This window comes from Oncorhynchus keta, chromosome 3 (assembly GCF_023373465.1).
Source record: "Oncorhynchus keta strain PuntledgeMale-10-30-2019 chromosome 3, Oket_V2, whole genome shotgun sequence".
Classification (NCBI taxonomy): domain Eukaryota; kingdom Metazoa; phylum Chordata; class Actinopteri; order Salmoniformes; family Salmonidae; genus Oncorhynchus; species Oncorhynchus keta.
Window position 1 is genome coordinate 4022434 of NC_068423.1, and position 27245 is coordinate 4049678.

The window sequence follows — 27245 nt, forward strand, 5'->3', positions numbered from 1 at the left end:
CTAGAAGAAACTCCGTTAACAGCCTTTAGGTCAGGAGGTGCCCATTTAAAATGAGCTGTTACACAAGTGGTAAATTAAACCAGTGGGGAAGACAACTGTTTTTTATTGAGTATTAGATTTAGAGAAAGATCTGGACTTGCATGGCGTCATCAAACTGAGTTAATAAATACAACTAGGCTTTCTTTTTTTTTTATCTATAAAACTGGCCACAGTTTTCTCTTACAAGTGAAGTAAGAAAAACAAACATACTCCGAGAATATTTCAAACTTGAAGTGAGATACATTACAGAACTGATTGAAAGTGCATAAATCTAAATGATCAATGACCCTTTGACATATGATACTTCCATAAAGTCCAAGTAATGCACCAGTTAACCACTGACCTAATTCCCAGAGATTTATGTCTTTGACTTTCAAAGTCCATTTTTGGTAGCTTTAATATTCTATGCCACTATCTTTTCTCTTTAAAATACATTTTACCTGGGTCTTCTCATTTGTTTCTCGTCAGTCGGCAGGCATTAACCGAATCAATGCTCTGGTTCTGTCACAAGAAGACATTGTACAGTTGCTGCATGGGTGTCGATTTCGGGGATCAACTGTCACACATCTACTTAATCTGCGTCATATCTCCCAACTGCCTTTCCCTCCTTCCCCTCCCCTCTCTCCACGGCGGGGTTCTCTCTACTGAGCGATAGTAAGATATACCTGCCCTCCTCTCCTGCTGCCCCACCAGTCATTCCTTTAACTCATACTCTAACGCCTTTCTTCTTTTATTCCCTCACTCCTTTTCTCTGCCCTTCTATTCACTCTCACTCCCCTTCTTTTGTTCTTCATCTTTGTTCTTCTCATTTGCTCTCACATTCTAACACACTGTGTTACTCCATGCTTCCCCAGGTCCCCCAGGCCTCAAATGGTATGTTTGATCTCTCTCATCTGTCCAACAAGTCTTTTGATACTTGTTTAATGAAAGGAAAAGAGGTGCAGTGAGATAATTACGATGATAAATGCCCCCCAACATTGCCCAACAGAAGTGGCATAACTGTGGTTTGAACTATCTGTTCGGTTCCATGTGAACCCCCATGCATCAATGTACCACCCTGGTTGCCTAGGCTTCGATGTCACTGCGCTCCGCTAATGCTTGTACTAAGTTAACCTTCCACCACCTCTCTCTATCCATCTCGCTCTCTCGCACTCTTTCTCTGTCTCGGCCCCCTTCCTCAGCAGAAACCAGTTGAGCCGTCACTCAATGTTTCCCCTCCTCCCCCTGCAAGATCTGTCTCACTCTCTCACCTTCTCCCCTATCCTTATTCCACTGACCATGCATGTTCCAAAAACAGTTCTTATTCCATGGTACACCCCCCTTCAACTCCGTATCCACCCACACACCCCCTTCCCCCCTCCTCCCCCAGGCCAAGTCCACAATTCCTGTCCAAGTCTACCAGCTTACCTCCCTATTACTCCACCTCGAGCCCCACCCTCACCATCCCATATCTCTCATGCTGGAATTTAGAGGCGTGTACAATTGGGGTCCCCACCAATAGTGTGGCCGTGCTGATATAAAACCCTGCAGCAGTGTTTGCTTATTCGCCTTTCTGTCAGTCCAGCACTCCTGCTTGTGGAGGGGTCGAAGAAAATCAAGGGACCAATACAAGTCCTAGCACCACACACAAAAGAAAAAGGAGCAACACAAAGAAAATCAAAAGAGCACGCCTAGACACGGCCAGTAGCAAGGATGGAGAACGCGCACACGAAGACGCCGGCAGAATGCCTGGCCTTCTTCGGGGTGAACATGGAAACCGGTCTCACCCCAGACCAAGTCAAGAAGAACCTGGCCAAGTATGGCCCCAATGGTGAGACCCACGGAGGGATGGAGGGGTGCATGAAGAAAGGGGGACATAGAAAAGAAATGGAAACTGACGGTAGAATAGACTAAGTACGGGAGGTGTGCCTTGTAGCATAGAGACCACTGGGTTAGGCATTTACAACCAGTAGATGTGATGTTTAATATGTGAAGGAAGGATCATATCTGTTAAGGACATCACAAGTTTTCCTCACTTTGAAGTTTTTTTTTTCTTCTTTAGGGACACTTGCAGCGGGCAGTGGGGTTCTGTGTTGGATTATTTTTTTTAGAAAAGGGTTAGGTTAGTTGCCACAGGTGGTAGACATGGACATGCAGAGACGGAGAAGCAGAGGCTTTTGGGGGCTTTGAAGGGCTATTTAAAGAGGAAAGGAAGAGGAGTGGGAGGCAGAAACACGGGTGATGGCTCATGAGTCTTCATGGGTAATATACAGGGCGAGCATTTTATTACATTTTTATTTAACCTTTATTTAACTAGGCAAGTCAATTAAGAACAAATTCCTTATTTACTATGATGGCCTACCAAAAGGCAAAAGGCCTCCTGTGGGGATGTGAGCCTGGGATTAAACAAATTATAGCAGCACAAAACATGGTACAAACATTAGTGGGCAGCACAAAGGGCCAGAAGGTAGAGACAACAATACATCACACAAATCAGCCACAACTGTCAGTAAGTGTCCATAATTGAAGAGATTGAGATACAACTGTCCAGTTTGAGTGTGTGTTGCAGCTCGTTCCAGTCACTTGCTGCAGCGAACTGAAAAGAGGAGCAACCTGGGGATGTGTGTGCTTTGGGGACCTTTAACAGAATGTGACTGGCAGAACGGGTGTTGTATGTGGAGGATGAGGGCTGCAGTAGATATCTCAGATAGGGGGGAGCGAGGCCTAAAGGGAATTTATAAATAAGCATCAAGCAGTGGGTCTTGCGACGGGTATACAGAGATGACCAGTTTACTGAGTAGTATAGATTGCAGTGATGTGTCTTATAAGGAGCATTGGTGGCAAATCTGATGGCCGAATGGTAAAGAATATCTAGCCGCTCGAGAGCACCCTTATCTGCCGATCTGTAAATGATGTCTCCGTAATCTAGCATGGGTAGGATGGTCATCTGAAACAGGGTTAGTTTGGCAGCTGGTGCTGAAAGAGGAGCGATTACAGTAGAGGAAACCAAGTCTAGATTTAACTATGGGTAGAGAAAGCTTGTTTGACACTAAGAAAGCTTTGTTGTAGAGCATTTAAAACAAAATCTGAGGGGCCAGCTGAGTATAAGACTGTATCATCTGCATATAAATGGAAGAGAGCTTGCTACTGCCTGAGCTATGTTTTTGATGTAAATTGAGAAGAGTGTGGGGCCTAGGATTGAGCCTTGGGGTATTCCATTGGTGACAGGGAGTGGCTGAGACAGGAGATTTTCTGACTTTATACATTGCACTCTAAAAGCATAATTTTTGTCCTAGTGCAGAGGGGGAGGTCCTTAGATGGCTAACAGGGATGAATGATATGAAATATGATCACTGAGTTGCTGATCATTGACCAATTGCATGCAGCGTGAACTAGATAGACCAAGCAAAGTTAGATGGAAGTCTGCTTCGATTAGCTCGCTGAAATGCCCACACCATTTTGTGTTAATTTAACATTGCATAAGCTGGTCACAATTGCATTTCTGGCCACAGTTTGTTAATGATCATGCTTTTGTAGCAAAAAAGTATTTGATGAATAAGCAAGTGTATCGATACACTTACAGGATAGGCTACAATCAGCAACATGGTAATTGCTATTATCAGATAATTGTCCACAATTCCATGGGCTACATTTCAATGCATTTCTGGTTTATGGCTAGTTTATGGGCAATCCAAATGTTATGTTGAATTAGTGTGTTCTTCCAGATTTTAAGGCTTGTTGATACAAAGCAAATAGTTAAAACACGGATACATTATTTATTGAATCTGTTGTACACTAAGACACTTTAAAGTACAGTTTATCTAGGTGAGATTTTTGTTTTTGGTTCACCCAAAATGGTTGAAAGTAAGTATATAGACATTCACCAAACTGTGCTTTCAAATGTCTGTGTGTACAACAGATCCAATAAATAATGTATCATTGTTTAACTATATTATATATCTTCCCAGTCCAAGTGATGATGAACTAAGCTAAGTCTGACATATCATACAATATCATGCAATTTATTTTGTGCTAATATTGTTTTTTGGGTTCTGCCCACCTTCCCTTCCCTGCATCGTGATTGGACAACCCCAGCACTGCCAGCTGAGGAGGGTAAGTGTTTTTTTCCACATCAACTGTCACTCATCCAAATTCACAAATAAGAAGCACATTGTGGAAATGTACCAACGTTTATCAATATTATGAATACTTTTTTATACACGTGATTATTATCATTTTAAAAATGACTACTGGCTTCAATCCAAAATAAGATCAACCTTTATCAGGAGTTAATTTAAACATGCAAGCAATCGCTTGATTGTGGAATTTCTTGCACATTATTGTATAATCCTCACACTCTTGTATAATCCTGGTAACTGAGCAACCACATTTATAGGTGTATGACTCCAAATCATTCAATACATGGGTCATTTCCCTTTTTTATATGATAATCACTTATTTGGGGTTGGAAATCAAGCAAAACATTACATACATTATCTCTCTTACACAGCATTTGGTACAATGCTTATCTTGCCTCCAGACACCAGACAAAAATAACAAATACACACAAATTCTCAGAACATTATTTAATAATACTTTTTTTTCTATTTTTCTTTTCTCTCTCTCTCTCTCTCTCTCTCTCTCTCTCTCTCTCTCTCTCTCTCTCAGGTAAGACCACCTGGGAGCTGATTGTGGAGCAGTTTGAGGATCTGTTGGTCAGAATCCTGCTGCTGGCTGCCTGCATCTCTTTTGTGAGTAAACAAAGGCGATGCTTGTATTATTTCATCCGGGTTATTTTGCTCACGATAATAGTAATTGTAGCCAAGAACACCTGTGAAATTATTTCAAGATGTTAACATCAAGTTTAATTCCCTTCCCACCCCAGAGTGAGAAGAAAATACTTATTTCATATTTTTTTAGGGGGGACCACCCATCATACACCCTCATACCTAATCTACACATTTTTGTTAAGACCCGTAATTCATATCAAACAGCTGTGACAGTGGCACTTAAAGTTGTAGGCCTACACCTGTAACCCAAGCCACTGGCCTGAAGGATGATCCTGTATATCACTGCTTTGGAATTGCTGTCTTGTCGCCCTATCAAACAACTTGTACCTTCTCTTGGCACTCCAAGTCCCCTTCCCTCTTAAAATATATTTTTGAACAGGAGAACTTGGGGTGGGGGTACATTGAACAGGACAAATATAAGCACCCCCTATTTGATCTTGAGAGGGGTGGTTGGAGGTGTATTAATTTCTACCACACGCTTTCCACCCCTTTGGCCAGCTGTCAGGATGGCCTTAGAAGGCAAATATTGAGGAGTGGGTGAGAGACAGGGGGTGCAAGGAGTAAGGGGGGTCGAGGGGGTAATGATTTATTTTAAGAAAGACTCAAGCCAGGGAAGAGAAACTGTATCCTTCGGGAAAAGGTCAGGTCTGATGGAAGGAACGATGGGCTTCCACAGAAAGAGGTAGAGAAGGTTGAAGTGGATACTGTAGGAGCATGGAGTTATGGGACATGGAGATCAAGTGTACAGGGATTGTGTCGTCATTGTGAAATACAGCAAACTGGAGCATTAAACTGCAAACTGGAGAGCAGTTGCTTCACTTTAGACAACAGCTGAACAACATCAACACAATTTAAGAAAACATTTGATCACAGCCAGCTGATTCGGTGTTTACCCATTAAAGTGTTGAGAGCCTATATGGAGTGTGCAACTATTTTTTGAAATATTTGGACATAAGTTTACTATTCCAAAATTGCAAATGCACAAATGCGAAATTTCAAATGCATAAAACATACGATTTACACAATTCAAACATTTCCGCACACCGCATTTATAAATGAATGAACAAAATGCAAGTTAAGTAGGTTTATTTCTAAACCTGTAACCATTTTGCCACCTGTTGTTGTGCCCATGTACACTAGCATTGAGTCAATGTGTAAGAGTATCAGACAGTAAACAGACTAAAATAGAACAGTGATGGAACACACACATGAAATCATTTTCTAAATGCCTGATAGTGCCCTGCAGTGCCCTCGGAACACTGCTTATTCACAATCATCTGAAACATCCTCACAGCTTCTCAAGCCAAGGGCTTCCCTCTGGAGAATTGTCATGTCCTAAACTCCATAACATCATTATAAACATGTGTAAACCACATATAAATCAACAGAAACCTACAGACAACCACAGACTATCAAAATAGCCCATAGACATTCCCTGCTTTGCGGCAGATTCAGAATCAGACAACTTTATTGCCATGCCACAAATGTTACTAGGAATGTATTTGGATGTTTTACACAAAACCACTGTATCAGATAATAATTGCATTGATTTAACATTGATTTGACTGTGATCAAACACGGTTTCTCCTGCAGACGGCGTGACTGTATGCTGTGATGCAAATGCTGACACCAAATGCTAACCATTTCCCTCTGTCGTCCACCTGTTTGTGCTCAGGTGCTGGCTTGGTTTGAGGAAGGTGAGGAGACCGTCACTGCCTTTGTTGAGCCCTTCGTCATCCTCCTCATCCTTATCGCTAACGCTGTTGTTGGAGTGTGGCAGGTCAGTCGTGTTGACATACACACGTACACGTTGAGCAATGATACGTACACGCAGACTTGATGACCTATAGCACGTGGGTTGGTGACATAGTGCACGTGGGTTGGTGACATAGTGCACGTGGGTTAGGGTTACTGGGAAAGATCAGTTTGCTCAATTGAAACAGAATTACTTTTGGACACCAAGTGAGAATGACAGCCGGGCATGTTTTGAGTAATAACAAACAAACAAACAGACAGCCACCTGCAGGGTAGCCTAGTGGTTTGAGCGTTGGACTCGTAACAGGAAGGTCGCAAGTTCAAATCCCCGAGCTGACAAGGTACAAATCTATCGTTCTGCCCCTGAACAGCCAGTTAACCCACTGTTCCTAGGCCGTGATTGAAAATAAGAATTTGTTCTCAACTGACTCGCCTAGTAAAATAAATCAAATTCAAATAAATTCACTGTGGCTCTGTTAGTTTTACCATGGTCTATTTCCTTAACAGTTGTATTGTCTGTAGTTGTGTTATGAGTTAGGGCTACATGTTGTGACTAGGTGTATAGTTATGCCTGTATGTTATGACCAGGTGTTTTGTATTGTCTGTGGTTACGTCAGTGTTGACTACAGTCCCGGGACTTGGTGTTTGCATCGACTGTAGCTGTGTTAGAATTGAAAGTGGGTGTTTGTATTGACTGTAGTTGCACGCGTGTCTGGTTGTCTGCCACAGGAGCGCAATGCTGAGGACGCCATCGAAGCTCTGAAGGAATACGAGCCTGAGATGGGCAAAGTCTTCCGTACTGACAGAAGGAGCGTGCAGAAGATCAAGGCCAATGTGATGGTTCCTGGTGATATTGTGGAGGTGTCCGGTGAGAGACCCATCTTTCTCTTAATTACCTATATTTTTATTCTGCAATTTCTTGTACACCGTTTTAAAGACCTAGAGACTAGGGACTCTAGACTATAGACTCATGCTGCAAATTAGCTCAAGCTAAAGCATGATGGGACAATTCATCTGACTGTTGATGACTCAATGTGTCAATGTTTTAATTGTATGTGTCCCCCTAACAAATACATGCATTTTATTATCGCTTATCCAATCAAATGTTTTCCTTCCTTTTTTACCACTTTAGGTGTTAAGTGGCTTTATTGTGTAAACTGTTGAGAAAGAAAGTTAGGGACCCACAGAGTGTATATTTGAAAGGATTTTCAAGAGCAGGATGGAGGGGAGATGGGGAGGCCTCTTACCCATATAAGGCAGCGAGAGGGAGGGAAGGAGGGAGGGGGCAAACGGCTGTGAAATCATGCTGAGGGAAGGAAAACAAAATCTTGGGTATAAATACCCCCCTACCACCTGCCACACCTCTTCCCCCCTTCTTGCCCTCTCTCTCTCTCTCTCTCTCTCTCCCATCTCTCCCATTACCCACTGGTGTTCATTTATCATATTACACCTGTTGCCCTTCAAGCCAGTCATTTCTATGGCATTCCTACGGCTTATTTTGATTGGTTGGTGTATAATGTGTCAGTTGAGTGTAAGCATGCATACTTATCTCCCCCTCCCCTTCCCCAGTCGGTGACAAAGTCCCCGCTGACATCAGGATTGTTGCCATCCGTTCCACCACCCTCCGCATTGACCAGTCCATTCTTACTGGTGAGGATCCTTACACACTACAACTCCCTACCATATAATACATAACATGTCGTTTCAACTATGCAGAAACTAGAACAACAATACACAGTTACATGATTAAAAATCATTACGGATAAAGAACAATAAAGGTCTAAAGACCTATTTACATTATAGTCCTATAAGAAATGTGAGGAAGGGTGCTTTTTATACCTGTATAAGGCATTGTCTTGCATACTGTTTTCTTGTTATGTGTCCTCTCGTTGACCATTGTCTGTGGGTCCCCCTCAGGTGAGTCCGTCAGTGTGATTAAGCATACTGAATCCGTCCCCGACCCCAGAGCCGTCAACCAGGACAAGAAGAACATGCTTTTCTCTGCAAGTATCCCTCCACCCCTCCTTCCCTCCATACCTCTATCTCTCTATTCTGTTCTCCCCTCCACCACTGTGGCGCTACATCCCTCTTTTCTTTATTCACCTGTCCCTACCTGCCTCCATCCTTTTTCTACACCTCTATCCCTCACTCTGGCCCTCGGTCTTTCTCGCTCTTTCGTAACACACCCTCTCTAGCGTTCTCTTTTCATGACTAGTAAACTTTTCTTAATCCTCTTGGTTCCTAGATGAACAGACGGCCTACAGTAGTGTATAACAGTTTGTAACAGGGTGTACAGTGTGAAATAGTGTATAACCATGTAAAACAAAATGTATACTAAATTCGACGTTATTTTCTCACTGTCTATCCACCACTTCCACCTCTACCAACCACAGGGCACCAACGTCGCTGCCGGCAGGGCCATTGGCGTGGTTGTGGCTACCGGCGTCTCCACCGAGATTGGCAAGATCCGCGACCAGATGGTCGCCACCGAGCAAGAGAAGACCCCCCTGCAGGCCAAGCTGGATGAGTTCGGCGAGCAGCTGTCCAAGGTCATCTCCCTGATCTGTGTTGCCGTGTGGGCGATCAACATTGGCCACTTCAACGATCCCGTCCATGGAGGTTCCTGGATCCGTGGTGCCGTCTACTACTTCAAGATCGCCATTGCCCTGGCTGTGGCCGCCATACCTGAGGGTGAGGGAGAGAGGGAGGGAGGGATGGATAGGGGAAAGAGAGATGTCATGGGGAGGGGAAGGGGGCATGAATGTGTGTCTTTGGGGGAGAGATGGGTTGTGGTGTGTATGTGCGTGTCCGTGTATGTGTGTCTGTGTGTGTACTTGCGTGTGCACATGTGTGTGGTTGTTCAGGTATGTGCGGTTCACACAATGCTCGTTGTATGTGATATTCCATTGTGACTAAATGCACACTATGTTATTCTCACTATATCACTACTATTTGATTTACTCACGGTTTCGACTATCATCTCTCTACCAGGTTTGCCCGCTGTCATCACTACCTGCCTGGCTCTCGGTACCCGCCGTATGGCCAAGAAGAACGCCATTGTCCGCTCTCTGCCCTCTGTGGAGACCCTGGGTTGCACCTCAGTCATCTGCTCTGACAAGACCGGAACCCTGACCACCAACCAGATGTGTGTGACCAAGGTGGGTGCAGCACAGAACATAGTACCCTATAACGGGTCTGCAACTGGCAGCCCACGGGCCAAATCCGGGCTCCGAACCGATTTAATGTGGCATGCCATGGTTGTCTTAGTAGAAACATACAGACACATTTGTATACAGACACACATTTCACTGGGACATTGGGCAGCACATTGTTCCCTATGTGACCAATTTGGGCACATTCAGACACTTGTCAGAATCGCGCACATACACACACACACACACACACACACACACACACACACACACACACACACACACACACACACACACACACACACACACACACACACACACACACACACACACACACACACACACACACACACACACACACACACACACACACACACACACACACACACACACACACACACAAACTGAACAGTCATTTCACAACTTCCCTTTGTTTCTTCCTCTCTAGATGTTCATCATCAAGAATGTCGACGGCGACCATGTCAACCTGGACATGTTCGACATCTCCGGCTCCAAGTACACCCCCGAGGGAGAGGTGTAAGTAGTCCCGTTTCTGTGGCAACCAGCGTTAACTTTACGACATAGGTACCATTCCAGCTACCGAGCCTCATATGGCCTCAATGTGAACACATCTTCTCTTTATTCCCTCTTTCTCTATTCTCCCTATATCTCTTCCTTCTATTCTCCCTATATCTCTTCCTTCTATTCTCCCTATATCTCTTCCTTCTATTCTCCCTATATCTCTTCCTTCTATTCTCCCTATATCTCTTCCTTCTATTCTCCCTATATCTCTTCCTTCTATTCTCCCTATATCTCTTATATCTCTTCCTTCTATTCTCCCTATATCTCTTCCTTCTATTCTCCCTATATCTCTTCCTTCTATTCTCCCTATATCTCTTCCTTCTATTCTCCCTATATCTCTTCCTTCTATTCTCCCTATATCTCTTCCTTCTATTCTCCCTATATCTCTTCCTTCTATTCTCCCTATATCTCTTCCTTCTATTCTCCCTATATCTCTTCCTTCTATTCTCCCTATATCTCTTCCTTCTATTCTCCCTATATCTCTTCCTTCTATCTTCCTTCAATATTCCTTCTTTCCCTCTGTCAATCTCTCTCTCCCTTTTTCTTCCACCTCTCTATCTCTTCCCTCTCTTAGCTCCCAGGGAGGTGTTAAGACCCCCTGCGGATCCTACGATGGCCTTGTTGAGCTGGCAACCATCAGCGCCCTGTGCAATGACTCCTCTCTGGACTACAACGACGTAATGAATTGATTGATTTGTTATCCATTTATCACATTAGTAGGCAGGGACAGCGCACCATTAATTTATTCATTCCGTCCCGTCAATAGTTCAGTTTTCCCATCAAGTTCTCGCTATGTCGCTCATTTTCTTCTGTAGTCCCCTAAACACCGATAAAACGACATGGCTAACACATATTTATGCTCTGACAAAGTCATTGTGACAAAGCTTTGAACTTTGTTGTTTAGTCGTCACATACAGCGGATAGGTGCAGTGAAATGTGTTGTTTTACATGGTCAGCCGTAGAACTGCTGCGCCCCTGGAGCAAATTACGGTTTAAGTGCCTTTCTCAAGGGCACATTTTCCACCTTGTTAGCTCGGGTATTCAAGCCACAACCTTTTCCGTTTGGCAACTGAAATGTACTCCCTGCCGTCGTGGCTAACAAACATCAAGTAACACGTTTAATGATTACCAAGGTGTCCCGTTGCTGTAGATTCCACCCTCGGCCTCTTCTTAACTTCTTTTCTGTGACACTTTATCTCTATTTATCTCCCTTCCCTCCAGGCCAAGAAGGTCTATGAGAAAGTGGGCGAGGCCACCGAGACTGCCATGTGCTGCCTGGTTGAAAAGATGAACGTGTTCAACTCCAAAGTTACAGGCCTCTCCAAGCCTGATAGAGCCAATGCCTGTTGTGCTGTGATCAAGCAGCTGATGAAGAAGGAATTCACCCTGGAGTTCTCCCGCGACAGGAAGTCCATGTCTGTGTACTGCACCCCCTCCAAGGGCGATGGTGGAGCTAAGATGTTTGTGAAGGTCAGCTCCTCTCTCTCTCTCTCTCTCTCCACTTTCGAGCTCTCTTCTTCTAGTCCTCTTCCTCCAGTGCGTTGAACATGGGCTTATGCCTTGTTGTTCCAATGCGAGTAGTTTATTAGCCACTAAATTATAGTCTCTCAACAGTTCTAGTGACAACTACATTTTCAAAGCAGGAATGGAAGGAGTTTGATTTGGTCCCTTTGTGAAAACCCAACCTCTCTCCGTTTCCTCCTCGCTCAAATAGGGTGCCCCCGAGGGTGTGATTGACAGATGTGCCTATGTTCGCGTTGGCACCACCCGCATTCCCCTGACTAGTGCCGTCAAGGAGAAGATTTTGGCTGTGATCAAGGAATGGGGTTGCGGCCGCGATACCCTGCGTTGCCTGGCCCTCGCCACCCGTGACACCCCCCTGAAAGTCGAGGAGATGAAGCTTGAGGATGCCACCAAGTTCATTGATTACGAGGTGAGAAAAAATGATTTCTCTCTGTAGATAGATGGATGGATAGATGAGAGGATGGATGGATACATGCACAGATACGTGGATGGACACCTTTTTTTGGATGGATGTCTAGCCAGATATATCCAAGTTGGTTTAGACTCATCTTCACCTTTCTCCCTCACTCCTCTCGTCCCCAGACTGACCTGACCTTCGTTGGCTGCGTTGGTATGCTGGATCCCCCACGTAAAGAGGTTACGCCCGCCATTCTGTTGTGCAAAGCTGCTGGAATCCGCGTCATCATGATCACTGGTTAGTGTACCACTACCTCCTCTCTAGCACCCATTCCCAATACAGACCATCCTCCTTTACAAAGTGACTGTGTATATGTTTCCTTTATCTATGAGTTTGATCTAGTTTGTGTCGCCTCCGTTCTTAAGTAAATATTATACTTGTCTGTGTTGAAAGTGGTGTTGCATCCACAATGGTTTTTGTTGCGTCTGTGCTATCACGTGTCTATTGTGTTAATATCTCTGTTTACACAGACTGTATTCCACGTATTCCACGTTATATTAGCATGTTTTGTTTGTTGCTAATTCCCAGTCACATATTACCTGGGGTTGAATCGGAGAGAAACATTTTTTTCCCTGTAAAATTACTGTAAAAAACAACAACTGTAAATTCACCAACTAAAAATGTCAAAATGAGTTTCACGTTGGTCATTATTACTGTACAGTACATCTTTCTCTTTATCCTTCATCTGATTGGCTAATGTCACCCTTCGACTCCCTCAGGTGACAACAAGGGAACCGCAGTGGCCATCTGCCGTCGTATTGGCATCTTCACAGAGGACGAGGATGTGACTGGAAAGGCCTTCACTGGCCGTGAGTTCGACGACCTGCCCTCATTTGAAATGCAAAGTGATGCTGTCAGAAATGCTAGCTGCTACGCCCGTGTGGAGCCCTCCCACAAGTCCAAGATCGTTGGGTTCCTGCAGGGCCAAGACGAGATTACCGCCATGGTGAGGCCTAGACATATGTGTAGACACACATGCAATATACTATATATACTTGATAGTAGTTCAAGTGAATCCAAAGTTTACCGGAAAATTCCTGTAACGTAACTGTTAGTGCACTGGATGTGATCCAGTACTCCTCCAGTGATCTTTGAATGACTGACTTGTACATGCACCACTTCAACTGACCCTCTCTCTCTCCCTCCCCTTAAACCAGACCGGTGATGGTGTGAACGATGCCCCCGCCCTAAAGAAGGCCGAGATCGGCATCGCCATGGGCTCTGGCACTGCCGTTGCCAAGTCTGCCTCTGAGATGGTCCTGGCTGACGACAACTTCTCTTCCATCGTGTCCGCCGTCGAGGAGGGCCGCGCCATCTACAACAACATGAAGCAGTTCATCCGCTACCTCATCTCCTCCAATGTTGGTGAGGTCGTCTGGTGAGTGTCCTGTCCATACGGGACGGACTGGGTTCGAACCCTGGGCTCTCTGATACTGTGTCAGCCCATCGAGCTAAAACCTAGGTATTAGGTCGTCTGGTGAGTGTTCGTATGGAACCAACTTTTGAACCCGGGCTCTCAGAGATTGTGTTAGCCCATCAAGCTAAAGCCTAGGCATTAGCTTAGGGACCTAACTTCTCTCCTCCTTGTCCTCCCCATCCCTTCAACTGTAGTCTGCTTTCATCTATTATTCTCTGGGATTTGTACTTTTTTAACTTGTAACCACTTGTAAAACCTAAATCAATCAATCCACCTTTTCTTCCCTTCACTCATTCAGTATCTTCCTGACTGCTGCCCTGGGTCTGCCCGAGGCTCTTATCCCCGTCCAGCTGCTGTGGGTCAACCTGGTGACTGACGGTCTCCCTGCCACCGCCCTGGGCTTCAACCCCCCCGACCTGGACATCATGGGCCGCCGCCCACGTTCCGCCAAGGAGCCCCTGATCTCCGGCTGGCTGTTCTTCAGATATATGGTCATTGGAGGTAAGTGTGGAAGAATAGGACAGGGGAACTATCTGTTTATGTCCCAAATGGCAACCTATTCCCTTCACAGCGCACTATTTTTGTCCTGGGCCAATAAGGTTTGTACTATATAGGGAATATGGGCCCTGGTCAAAAGTAGTGCACTATGAAGGGAATAGGGTACCATTTAGGACATATCCCCTGTCTGCTTTGCATTAGTAGGGTCCTGTAAGGGCTGGTTTAACACCACCAAGGTGTTCACCACCTGAGTCTGTGTCTGACGGTAAGTCTCTTTGGTCCGCACCAGGATATGTCGGTGCCGCCACTGTCGCAGCTGCCGTCTGGTGGTTCATGTACGATTCCACCGGCCCCGGAGTCACCTTCCACCAGCTGTCCCACTTCATGCAGTGCCACGACGACAACGAAGACTTTGTCGGCATTGCATGCAAGGTGTTCGAGGCCTCTCCCCCTATGACGATGGCTCTGTCCGTGTTGGTCACCATTGAGATGTCCAACGCCCTCAACAGGTCAGACGCAGAATGCACACGCACAGGCACATGCACAGACACACACTCATACACATACAGATGCAAGAGCACAGACACACAAGCATACACACAGGCATGCACTGTTGCACACACACACACACACACACACACACACACACACACACACACACACACACACACACACACACACACACGCACACGCACACGCACACGCACACACACACACAGATGCAAGAGCACAGACACACATGCATACGCAGAGGCATGCACTCGCGTACACACACACACACACACACACACTCTAATCATGTGATGTTAAATAGTCTCCTTTAACCCCCCTCCCTTACAGCTTGTCTGAGAACCAGTCTCTGGTGCGCATGCCCCCATGGAGCAACTTGTGGCTGGTTGGAGCCATGGCTCTCTCCATGTCCCTCCACTTCATGATCATCTACGTCGACCCCCTGCCCGTAAGTACTGTCGCTGTGGAAATGGTCTTATCACAGTCCTCTGTCACTGTGGAAATGGTCCCATCATATGCTTTTATGATTAATAAATGTGACATTTATATTGCTCAGAAGACACTACTGAGTATTTTCTGCCAGTAGTTTGTCAGTTGTTCTTCCCTAATAACCCTGTGTTCTTCTCTTCCCTTCTCCCGCCCAGATGGTCTTCAAGTTGACTCACTTGAACGTGGAGCAATGGTTGATTGTCCTGAAACTCTCTTTCCCTGTCATCCTGATTGACGAGGTGTTGAAGTTTGTCGCCCGTACCTACCTGGAGAGTAAGTGTGCCTCTAACACACACACACACACACACACACACACACACACAAACACACCTTTACCATTGTAACCAAATGAATGGTATTCTATCCTTGTATTTGCAAGCAATTCTGCTTCTAAAGTACTTTGTATACCAGGTATACCCTAGCAGTTCTACTGTATAACATTCCTTGTTCTCCATTTGAATAACAGCTTCGATAAAAATCTTAAATGAATTCCTTCTTTCATCCACTCTGGTTATCTTTTATTTGGTATGAAATGAATAATCCTGCCATCTGGTTAAGACCATTTGTATCATAATGTTAATGCTCGTTTAACCTCTTCTAAATGTCTCTCTCAATTGTTTCAATCATTTTATCATCGGCTCTCACTGCCTTTATTTCTTCTTTATCTCTATACTCTGCTCTCTCTTTCTCTAACTCTCTGTATTCATTCTTTTTCTCGAAACTCCTTTTTCTAACTCCCTGTCTTCCTATCTTCATACTCGCTCTCACCTCTCTCTCATTCTCTTTTATTTAATCATATAACTCCATCCTTTCATTCCTCAATAACACGTTGAATCATCTTTTTACAGACTAATCCTGCCTATCACCCACCATTAGCCTGTAACCACAGCAAGGTATCCCACCAACTGCATCGCTAGCGGTTCTCTCTTTGTGTGTATGTCATTGTGTTTATGTCAGGAGAGTGGGTGTACATGTGCAAAACGAACCTGTGTTTTACAACCTGCCCAAGTTGCGTTCTTGTCGTTTTCAGTCTTCCCGGGGATCTCTAGCCTATATGCTCAAATGTGTGTGGACATGCTACTTCTGTATTGTATCTGTACTGCTCTGTATTCTGCGGGTCTGGTTTATGGATGTTGTTTTCCACTGTTATACGTATCGATCGTATCAGTGATGTATCAGTAGGCTTTGGGGATTTGTCCCAGATCTGTTTGTGCTGTGTAGCCAACTTGTATGGTTGTGACATAGAAGTTAGTTATACAGCACAAACCAAGATATCATGAATCATGTCCTGTTGTTGCTGCTGTTGTGAGTTGTCTAGATGCTTCGGCATTGGCGTGGGTGTCTGTGTCTGAGTGGGTAGATGTTTGACGCAGTAACTGTTGTTGCCATAAACATTTGTAAGATGAGCGATTATTCGATAAAAGTGTGATATATTTTTGCTCAGTATACTTTACCTCTGCAGTAAATAACCATATTGTAATATTTACATAGTGAACGTTCAGATCCTATACTAATAATATTGCATAGAAATCTTTATAGAAAAAGAATGACAAGAAAGGCTAGTAATTAGCTATTGTAGTATTATAGCTATTGTGATAATACTACTATGGTTGAAATAACATGGTAATTATAGTTTCATGACATATTACATATCTCTGCTGCTAATTTCACCAGCTTTCATTTAAAACTAACATTGCAGTTAGCTCTTTCCCTCTGATTTACTGCTTTTTTTTCGTTCCCTCTAGAAAAATAGAAATCTAGAAGAAGAGGAATTAGAGAGGTGGAGAAAGGGAGGACGAGGAGGAGAAGATTGAAAACGATGACGTTCACAACCAATGAATGAGGAGCTCTTGTGAGTCAACCAATAGAACAGAGGGGACAGAACAGGAAAGTCAACGAGAAAAAAAAAATAAAAAATTTAAAAATGCACATAAAACAACCTCTGTATATGGAAAGAGATTCAATTGGATTGGGGTTTTACTCCACCAAAACAATATTCAAATATTTAAGATTTTATTCATAGAAATAATGTATTAAAAAGAGATTTTTTGTTAAACTTGGATACCCTTGACTGTTGTTTTTTTTTGTTCAGTTTCTCCACCACAATCCAACTTGTGTTACATTTCACTACTACTCATTACTTTATCCGGGTCTTTGCCCCCATGTGCTCTACATCAGTCCAATGTAGGGGAGAAGTACTGTGCTGAAGGTTGTCCATAACATCAAACAAAGGACAAGTTCACTCACAACACTTAAGATATTATATCTTTACCATGAATGAACAAAGTGATCACTACAAATGATGCATTTTTTTAACAAAGGGCTGATTTTCAAGACATAAAATCAATGATTCACTCTCAACAGTACATCTGCATAAAGCGGACAAACATTCAAATAAATGGTCTACAACTAAGCAATAATGGGTGTTGGGTGTTTGGCTTCTCACAAATCCCACGACATTGGAAAACGTTCAACTGTTAGTGATTCCGACCTCATATAGTAAAAGTCTGCCCAGTTAAATTGTGTTGGAAATACAGAGAGGAAAATCCCACTAGATGTCAGTCCGGAAAGTGATGTCAACATCCTTCATTTTTCTTTTGTAGTCTTCATCAAACAGTTGTGTCTGGGCAGGGGAGAAATGATTGGTCCAATCACCTACTACACCTGAAAGAAAACAAGAAGAGATTGAGATTGAGTCATTCCAACACACTCAGATAGTGAAATACTAAATATCCTGAAATAGTCAATACACTGAAATAGTTCATGCACCAAAATATACTGAAATAGTCAATATACGTGTTGAGAAAATCTTGTTCCAAGAATCAGGCAGAATTGATTTATCAGCAATAAGAGTTTAAGCAATTGCAGGGAAGCTTACCCTCCAGATGAAACCGGAGAGTAACTTAAAAATGTACAAATGACACAGTAATATATATACTTTACCTACACAAAGAATAGCTTACATGAGAGATAAGGGAGATAGGGGGAGATAAGGGGTACTTTACTCCCTTAAAGCATCATACAAACAAAAGCAGGTTCTAACCAGTTCTCACAGCCTGTGTCTAAAATAGGGGAGTGATAAGAACTTTAGAGCCTAAACAGACTGGAATTCAGCCTGGTTGGGCCTTTGGTACACCAAAGATAAGGAGCCAATAACAGATCACTCTTTTGTGCAGTGTATGAAGAGGTTATTGGACAGTTGAAGGACAAATACCAGTGAATAGTACATATACTTCTAAAAATTACTTCTAAAAATTCACCTTTCCAGAAACAAGTCTCTCACTGTTTGCCCCTTGCTATAGACATCCCTCTGCCCCCAGCTGTGCCCTTGATACCATATGTGAATTGATTACCCCCATCTATCTTCTGAGATCGTGCTACTAGGTGACCTAAACTGGGACATGCTTAACACCCCGGCCATCCTACAAACTAAGCTTGATGCCCTCAATCTCACACAAATTATCAATGAACCTACCAGGTACAACCCCAAATCAGTAAACACGGGCACCCTCATAGATGTCATCCTAACTAATTTGCCCTCCAAATACACCTCTGCTGTTTTCAATCAAGATCTCAGCGATCACTGCCTTATTGCCTGCATCCGTAATGAGTCTGCGACCAAACGACCAGCCCTCATCACTGTCAAATGCTCCCTGAAACACTTCTGCGAGCAGGCCTTTCTAATCGACCTGGCCGGGGTATCCTGGAATGACATTGACCTCATCCCGTCAGTAGATGATGCCTGGCTATTCTTTAAAAGTGCCTTCCTCACCATCTTAAGTAAGCATGCCCCTCTCAAAAAATGTAGAACTAGGAATAGATATAGTCCTTGGTTCACTCCAGACCTGTCTGCCCTTGACCAGCACAAAAACATCCTGTGGTGTTCTGCATTAGCATCGAATAGCCCCCGTGACAATGCAACTTTTCAGGGAAGTTAGGAACAAATATACACAGGCAGTTAGAAAATCTAAGGCAATCTTCAAACAGAAATTTGCATCCTGTAGTACTAACTCATAAAAGTATTGGGACACTGTAAAGTCCATGGAGAATAAGAGCACCTCCTCCCAGCTGCCCACTGCTCTGAGGCTAGGAAACGCTGTCACCACCGATAAATCCTATATAATTGAGAATTTCAATAAGCATTTCTCTACGGCTGGCCATGCTTTCCACATGGCTACCCCTACCCCGGTCAACTGCCCGGCTCCCTCCACAGCAACCCGCCACAGCCCCCACCATTTCTCCTTTACCCAAATCCAGATAGCTGATGTTCTGAAAGAGCTGCAAAATCTGGACCCATACAAATCAGCCGGGCTAGACAATCTGGACCCTCTCTTTCTAATATTATCTGCCGAAATTGTTGCAACCCCATATTACTAGCCTGTTCAACCTCTCTTTCATATCGTCTGAGATTCCTAAAAATTGGAAAGCTGCCGCGGTCATCCCCCTCTTCAAAGGGGGTGACACTCCTAGACCCAAACTGCTACAGACCTACAGTGGGGCAAAAAAGTATTTAGTCAGCCACCAATTGTGCAGGTTCTCCCACTTAAAAAGATGAGAGAGGCCTGCAATTTTCATCATAGGTACACTTCAACTATGACAGACAAAATTAGGGGAAAAAATCCAGAAAATCACATTGTAGGATGTTTAATGAATTTATTTGCAAATTATGGTGGAAAATAAGTATTTGGTCAATAACAAAAGTTTATCACAATACTTTGTTATACATCCTTTGTTGGCAATGACAGAGGGCAAACATTTTCTGTAAGTCTTCACAAGGTTTTCACACACTGTTGCTGGTATTTTGGCCCATTCCTCCATGCAGATCTCCTCTAGAGCAGTGATGTTTTGAGGCTGTTGCTGGGCAACACGGACTTTCAACTCCCTCCAAAGATTTTCTATGGGGTTGAGATCTGGAGACTGGCTAGGCCACTCCAGGACCTTGAAATGCTTCTTACGAAGCCACTCCTTCGTTGCCCGGGCGGTGTGTTTGGGATCATTGTCATGCTGAAGGACCCAGCCACGTTTCATCTTCAATACCCTTGGTGATGGAAGGAGGTTTTCACTCAAAATCTCACGGCCCCATTCATTCTTTCCTTTACACGGATCAGTCGTCCTGGTCCCTTTGCAGAAAAACAGCCCCAAAGCATGATGTTTCCACCCCCCATGCTTCACAGTAGGTATGGTGTTCTTTGGATGCAACTCAGCATTCTTTGTCCTCCAAACACGACGAGTTGAGTTTTTACCAAAAAGTTATATTTTGGTTTCATCTGACCATATGACATTCTCCCAATCTTCTTCTGGATCATCCAAATGCTCTCTAGCAAACTTCAGACGGGCCTGGACATGTACTGGCTTAAGCAGGGGGACACGTCTGACACTGCAGGATTTGAGTCCCTGGCGGTGTAGTGTGTTACTGATGGTAGGCTTTGTTACTTTGGTCCCAGCTCTCTGCAGGTCATTCACTAGGTCCCCCCGTGTGGTTCTGGGATTTTTGCTCACCGTTCTTGTGATAATTTTGACCCCACGGGTCTCTTGCGTGGAGCCCCAGATCGAGGGAGATTATCAGTGGTCTTGTATGTCTTCCATTTCCTAATAATTGCTCCCACAGTTGATTTCTTCAAACCAAGCTGCTTACCTATTGCAGATTCAGTCTTCCCAGCCTGGTGCAGGTCTACAATTTTGTTTCTGGTGTCCTTTGACAGCTCTTTGGTCTTGGCCATAGTGGAGTTTGGAGTGTGACTGTTTGAGGTTGTGGACAGGTGTCTTTTATACTGATAACAAGTTCCAATAGGAACCATTAATACAGGTAACGAGTGGAGGACAGAGGAGCCTCTTAAAGAAGAACTTACAGGTCTGTGAGAGCCAGAAATCGTGCTTGTTTGTTATTGACCAAATACTTATTTTCCAACATAATTTGCAAATAAATTCATAAAAAATCCTACAATGTGATTTTCTGGATTTTCTTTTCTCATTTTGTCTGTCATAGTTGAATTGTACCTGTGATGAAAATTACAGGCCTCTCTCATCTTTTTAAGTGGGAGAACTTGCACAGTGGGTGGCTGACTAAATACTTTTTTGCCCCACTGTATATCTATCCTACCCTGTCTTTTTAAGGTCTTTGAAAGCCAAGTTAACAAACAGATTACTGACCATTTCGAAACCCACCATACCTTCTCCGCTATGCAATCTGGTTTCAGAGTTGGTCATGGGTGCACCTCAGCCACGCTCAAGGTTCTAAACGACATCATAACCGCCATCGAGACATTACTGTGCAGCCGTATTCATCGACCTGGCCAAGGCTTTCCACTCTATCAATCACAACATTCTTATTGGCAGACTCGACAGCCTTGGTTTCTCAAATGATTGCCTCGCCTGGTCTACCAACTACTTCTCTGATAGAGTTCAGTGTGGGCCTGTTGTCCAGACCTCTGACAGTCTCTATGGGTGTGCCACAGGGTTCAATTCTCGGGCCGACTCTCTTTTCTTTATACATCAATGATGTTGCTCTTGCTGCTGGTGATTCTCTGATCCACCTATACGCAGACAACACCATTCTGTATACTTCTGGCCCCTCCTTGGATACTGTGTTAACTAACCTCCAGACGAGCTTCAATGCCATACAACTCTCCTTCCGTGGCCTACAACTGCTCTTAAAGGCAAGTAAAACTAAATGCATGCTATTCAATCGATCACTGCCCGCACCTGCTCGCCCATCCAGCATCACTACTCTGGACGGCTCTGGCTTAGAATACGTGGACAACTACAAATACCTGGGTGTCTGGTTAGACTGTAAACTCTCCTTCCAGACTCACATTAAGCATCTCCAATCCAAAATTAAATCTAGAATCGGCTTCCTATATCACAACAAAGCATCCTTCGCTCATGCTGCCAAACATACCCTCGTAAAACTGACCATCCTACCGATCCTCGACTTCGGTGATGTCAATCTATAAAATAGCCTCCAACACTCTACTCAACAAACTGGATGTAGTCTATCACAGTGCCATCCGTTTTGTCACCAAAGACCCATACACTACCCACCATTGCGACCTGTACGCTCTCGTTGGTTGGCCCTCGCTTCATACTCGTCGCCAAACCCACTGGCTATAGGTTATCTACAAGTCTCTACTAGGTAAAGCCCTGCCTTATCTCAGCTCACTGGTCACCATAGCAGCACACACTCGTAGCATGCACAGGTATATTTCACTGGTCACCCCCAAAGCCAATTCCTCCTTTGGTCGTCTTTCCTTCCAGTTCTCTGCTGCCCATGACTGGAACGAATTGCAAAGATCTCTGAAGCTGGAGACTCACATCTCCCTCACTAGCTTTAAGCACCAGCTGTCAGAGCAGCTTACAGATCACTGCACCTGTACATAGCCCATCTGTAAACAGCCCATCTATCTACCTACCTCATCCCCATACTGGTATTTATTTATTTATTTTGCTCCTTTGCACCCCAGTATCTCTACCTGCACATTCATCTTCTGCCGATCTACCATTCCAGTGTTGAATTGCTGTATTGTAATTACTTCGCCACCATGGCCTATTTATTTCCTTAACTTACCTCATTTGCACTCACGGTATATAGACTTTTTGGTTTCTTTGGTTCTACTGTATTATTGACTGTATGTTTTGTTTATTCCATGTGTAACTCTGTGTTGTTGTTTGTGTCTAATTGCTACACTTTATCTTGGCCAGGTCGCAGTTGCAAATGAGAACTTCTTCTCAACTAGCCTACCTGGTTAAATAAAGGTGAAATAAAATGTAAAAAATAAAAATAGTACTCTTCAACTCGAGCATTTACATAGCATTAGACTGTAACAAAACAATTTTGCCCCATCCTACTGAAATAGTCAATGTATTGATCGAGTGTATTTACTCCAATAAACGACTGTCCAAGGCAGTTAATACATAACATGCTCAGAGTAACTATAGAGAGAAATAGTAATGGCGTCTTTTTGGAGCCACTAACTCCGCCATGGTTAGTTGGACAAAGCCTATGGAGAATATTAATGGCGTTTTGGATAAACGCTGTCTGTTCTATGAGATAATATTCATCAGCTAATGTCACTTTTTGAAAAATTTTGAAAAAAATGTATGTAATTAAAGAAAAAACAAAACACATAAAGGCTTCATAATAATTTATAAAGGTCATGTTAACTGACTATGATCTCATAGAACAAAATGTGTAAGATCGCCTAAGCCTGTGTTAACCTCAGACCTTATTTTCTGCGTTTATTCCAAAACCTTATTCTTTTGCCATTCATTCTTCCTATATGGATGGCTGAACTGGGGGGCCAGGACCAAGTTTGGGAAACCCTAGACTAGACGTGACATAGTAAACAAAAAAATCTGGGACACTCAAATTAGTATGATATGTTACATTTGGTATGGTTATATAAGTCAGAAGGTTACTTAAGGCAAAAATGAAAGGAGGGTGGATGGATAGGCGTATAACGCAAAACTCTAACAGCCCAAAGGGAGGGTGGGTGATTGCTTGGTTGGTCGGAGGATATATTGTACAAATTGCAATTCGTAACATATCATACAAAATGGATGACGGACAACCACAAATTAATTCATACCATACCAAACATAATATATAATACTAATTTGAGTGTCCCAGAATTTTTGTTTATTATGTTACGTTTACCCCTGAGTTCAGGTTGATCATATACATATAAAGACAGCTAGGGAGAGCCACAGCAGTGTGCAATCTGCCACGGACTCAGATAAGTCACATATGTATTAATAGTAGATAGAGGGAGGCATACCTTTTCTCATGAAGGGGGAGATGGACTGGTCAAAGACTGGTTTGGGGATAAAGGAGTAGTTGGCCATCGGGTTCTCCTTCATGGTCTTAAAGGAGGTCAGCTCCACAATGCGGCTGATGACATCATCTGCGAGCGACAGATCAAGGTAGCGCATGATGCGCTCCACTTCTCGTTGAGGATTCTGTGAGGAAGACAAATAATGAGAATTTAGCTGGAATATGTGGGGGGTAGTACTTGCAAAACACCAGTCTCAACATCAACAGTGAGAAGAGGCAACTGCGGGATGCTCTCCTTCTAGGCAGAGTTCCTATGTCCAAAGTCTGTGTTCTTTTGCCCATCTTAATCTTTTATTTTTATTGGCCAGTCTGAGATGTAGCTTTTTCTTTCCAACTTTGCCTAGAAGGCCAGCATCCTGGAGTCACCTCTTCACTGTTGATGTTGAGACTGGTGTTTTGCGGGTACTATTTAATGAAGCTGCCAGTTGAGGACATGTGAGGCATCTTTCTCAAACTAAACACTCTAATGTACTTGTCCTCTTCCTCAGTTGTGCAACGGGGCCTCCCACACGTCTTTCTATTCTGGTTAGAGCCAGTTTGTACTGATCTGTGAAGGGAGTAGTACACGTCATTGTACAAGATTTTCAGTTTCTTGGCAATTTCTCGCATGGAATTGCCTTCATTTGTCAGAACAAGAATAGACTGACGAGTTTCAGAAGAAAGGTCTTTGTTTCTGGCCATTTTGAGCCTGTAATCGTACCCACAAATGCTGATGCCGCAGATGCTCAACTAGTCTAAAGAAGGCCAATTTAATCGCTTCTTTAATCAGAACAACAGTTTTCAGCTGTGCTAACATAATTGCAAAAGGGTTTTCTAATGATCAATTAGCCTTTTAAAATTATAAACTTGGATTAGCTAACCCAGGAGTGATGGTTGCTGATAATGGGCCTCTGTATGCCTATCGGGCACATTCTGACCTTGAATTTAAGCATGGGGAAACGCATGTGCCAGTCAGGTCTGCTTTTGGGGTAGAGATCATAGAAATGGAGGTGTGGCAGAGATGTGTTTACAGATAAGATAATTCTGACCCTGGCTTCACACATAAATCCACCACCTTTACGAGAGAGAAAAGCTATACATTTATAAATGACAGTGCTGGTCATAAACTGTATATGTGCAAGTTTTTGTGTTGTGTGCTTCTCTATGTGTGCACATGCATCCGTGTGTGTGGACATTTGGTGCCGCTCTCCCCTACCTCTTTCATGTCTTCATAGAAAATGTAGAGTATATTCCTCTTCTCCCGTTCCTCCCAGTAACCCTTCACATGGTCGTACCAGGACCCCCATGCCACTGAGGGAGAGTACAATACACAGTTGAACCACTTACACTCAAAACCAACCAACTCTCATTCTATCAGCATTTACATTAGCACTATCATAAAAGTATTCTGTCTCCATGACAAACACAGGCTAGAATTATTTCTCGGAAAGGGCATATTATTTTCTATGAACAGTTTGTGCAGGAGAAGCTGGGTCCCATGCCGTTGATTAACATTGTGCCCCGCACGGGTCCTCTACGGAATGGATCTCGGTGTATGATTGTATGGACCAAAGCTTTAAAGTTAAGTGGCAAATTGTTTGCCTTGCAGCAGAATTCAGGGGTCTGACCTATGCAGGGATGAGGGTCAGCATCTATCCAGGACTGAGTGCCGAACTGCTAACACCGAGGGAAACCTACAACGAGGTGAGCTCCCAGCTACGCAAGCTAAACCTGAGATGTGGCTTCATCCGCCAGGCAAAACTAATCTTGACCTTCCAGAACACAACACACGTTTCCACAGCCAAGGAAGTGCAAGACGTCTTCAAGAAGCCCATCAAACCCAACACACAAGGGGATTAGCCAACAGATGGAACCCCATGACTGGCTTATTATTCAGGTACGCTATATCCATGCACAATCATGCAGCCTAGCCTATGGCTATGATGCTGCCCTCAGCATAAGACAATGAAGAGGATACCCCACACATTTGGGGAAAAGGAATAATATAAGTATTATTGCTGAGCATTGAACTTGTTAGAATTATTGCCATTGGTCCAGGACATTTACATACAGATGACACCATGCCAATTAATGAACAATGGACAACATACGGACTTAAATCTGCTTGGGGGGATGATTTATAGAGAGGGTCTTGTGGGCGGTGACGTGACTTTCATTAACGTGATGACTGTTATTTATCGAATCTACTAACTACGTTTAATTGTCACCCAATTCTATTAACCATGTAACAATTAACTCATTAGGAATTTGGGGCCACCACGGACAAAGTTGTTTAACGAGTTACTATCTCCTGAATTAACTCTAGAAGATATATAGATATCTCTTACATCAATAACAATCACTTATTAATCATTACCTCATATCAGTCTCATTCTGAACATTGCAGACTTCTTGAATCTGCAAGAACCCCAGCCTTTCTGATTATTCAGTACTACACAAATTGATTTAATCATTTATTTACTAAATAATAACACAGAATACACATACACACTTACGTGACACAAACGTCCCTAGTGGACTGACAAGATATGACAGCTTGTTTCACATATGGAGGGAGGGGTAGATAAAGAGAGGGAGAGACAAAGAGAGTCAAACTTATCGTTCATTTGGAAACTACCCTCAAAGTAATAATAAGACTTTGCTCATGAACCACCGCTCGTTTGGGGTAAGGAATGTAATGTATTTATGTGTAGATGTCTTTGTCCTTTGTCTCTCTGAAACCAATCAATCCTTCTATGGGAAGTGGCTCGATGGGTGTAAGGCTCCGGTTGTCTACCAGAGGTCTCAATGTCCTTAGTTGTTCCGGGTTGTAGTGGATGTTTCTTCAGATACACCAATTATTGTCTGATAGGATCTTCTCCTTCATTTCTCGGGTAGATAGTCAAGTTCTAGATCCCTTTACATGCACAGCTGGAGACTGTCAAATGTTTTGGTCTTGTCTTTAACTTCTTCACTCGTGTTGAGAGTTTCAGAGTTTCTAACCATTTCAACGTGTGGCCAACGCTCCACGCTTTTCTGGTCTGATAGGTGAGGTTATCTTCTCATCTCGTGTTGAGTTTTAGAGTTTCAACCATTCATAATGTTTAGCTCACACTGTCCATCTGCTGGTCTGAATATGTTAATTTTTAGACAGTCCTTTTATGCCTTCTGGTTGGAAAGGTGGTTCCATCCCACTGACATGCTCTTCTGACCTCATTAGGGGCGTGACTTAGTTAATGTGCAA

The 27245-nt window shown here is 43.6% G+C and overlaps 2 protein-coding genes across 3 annotated transcripts in view; one reads left to right on the forward strand and one right to left on the reverse strand.

Moving 5' to 3' along the window:
• The first annotated feature begins 1575 nt into the window (after positions 1 to 1575).
• Positions 1576 to 17254, forward strand: atp2a1l (ATPase sarcoplasmic/endoplasmic reticulum Ca2+ transporting 1, like). 2 transcript variants are annotated; one of them, XM_035745318.2, is made up of 22 exons: positions 1576 to 1849; positions 4114 to 4131; positions 4687 to 4769; positions 6484 to 6588; positions 7293 to 7431; positions 8133 to 8213; positions 8481 to 8566; positions 8957 to 9254; positions 9555 to 9721; positions 10164 to 10252; positions 10872 to 10974; positions 11519 to 11767; positions 12012 to 12230; positions 12404 to 12515; positions 12998 to 13224; positions 13436 to 13656; positions 13994 to 14196; positions 14483 to 14702; positions 15034 to 15151; positions 15348 to 15465; positions 16041 to 16085; positions 16938 to 17254. In XM_035745318.2, the coding sequence occupies exons 1-21, from the start codon at positions 1732 to 1734 to the stop codon at positions 16043 to 16045; spliced, it is 2979 nt and encodes a 992-aa protein (XP_035601211.1). In that variant the 5' UTR covers positions 1576 to 1731; the 3' UTR covers positions 16046 to 16085; positions 16938 to 17254. The 2 variants fall into 2 exon arrangements, with proteins under 2 accessions (XP_035601211.1, XP_035601205.1); XM_035745312.2 differs by lacking the exon at positions 16041 to 16085.
• Positions 17010 to 27245, reverse strand: part of sult1st6 (sulfotransferase family 1, cytosolic sulfotransferase 6) — a 46233-nt gene continuing 35997 nt past the window's right edge. Inside the window, exons 5-7 of the mRNA XM_035745325.2 lie at positions 25218 to 25312; positions 23967 to 24147; positions 17010 to 17856 (exon numbers count right to left, since the gene is read on the reverse strand). Of these exons, the coding sequence (XP_035601218.1) occupies positions 17744 to 17856; positions 23967 to 24147; positions 25218 to 25312 (389 nt within the window). The 3' untranslated portion in view covers positions 17010 to 17743. The remainder of the gene's footprint in view (positions 17857 to 23966; positions 24148 to 25217; positions 25313 to 27245) is intronic.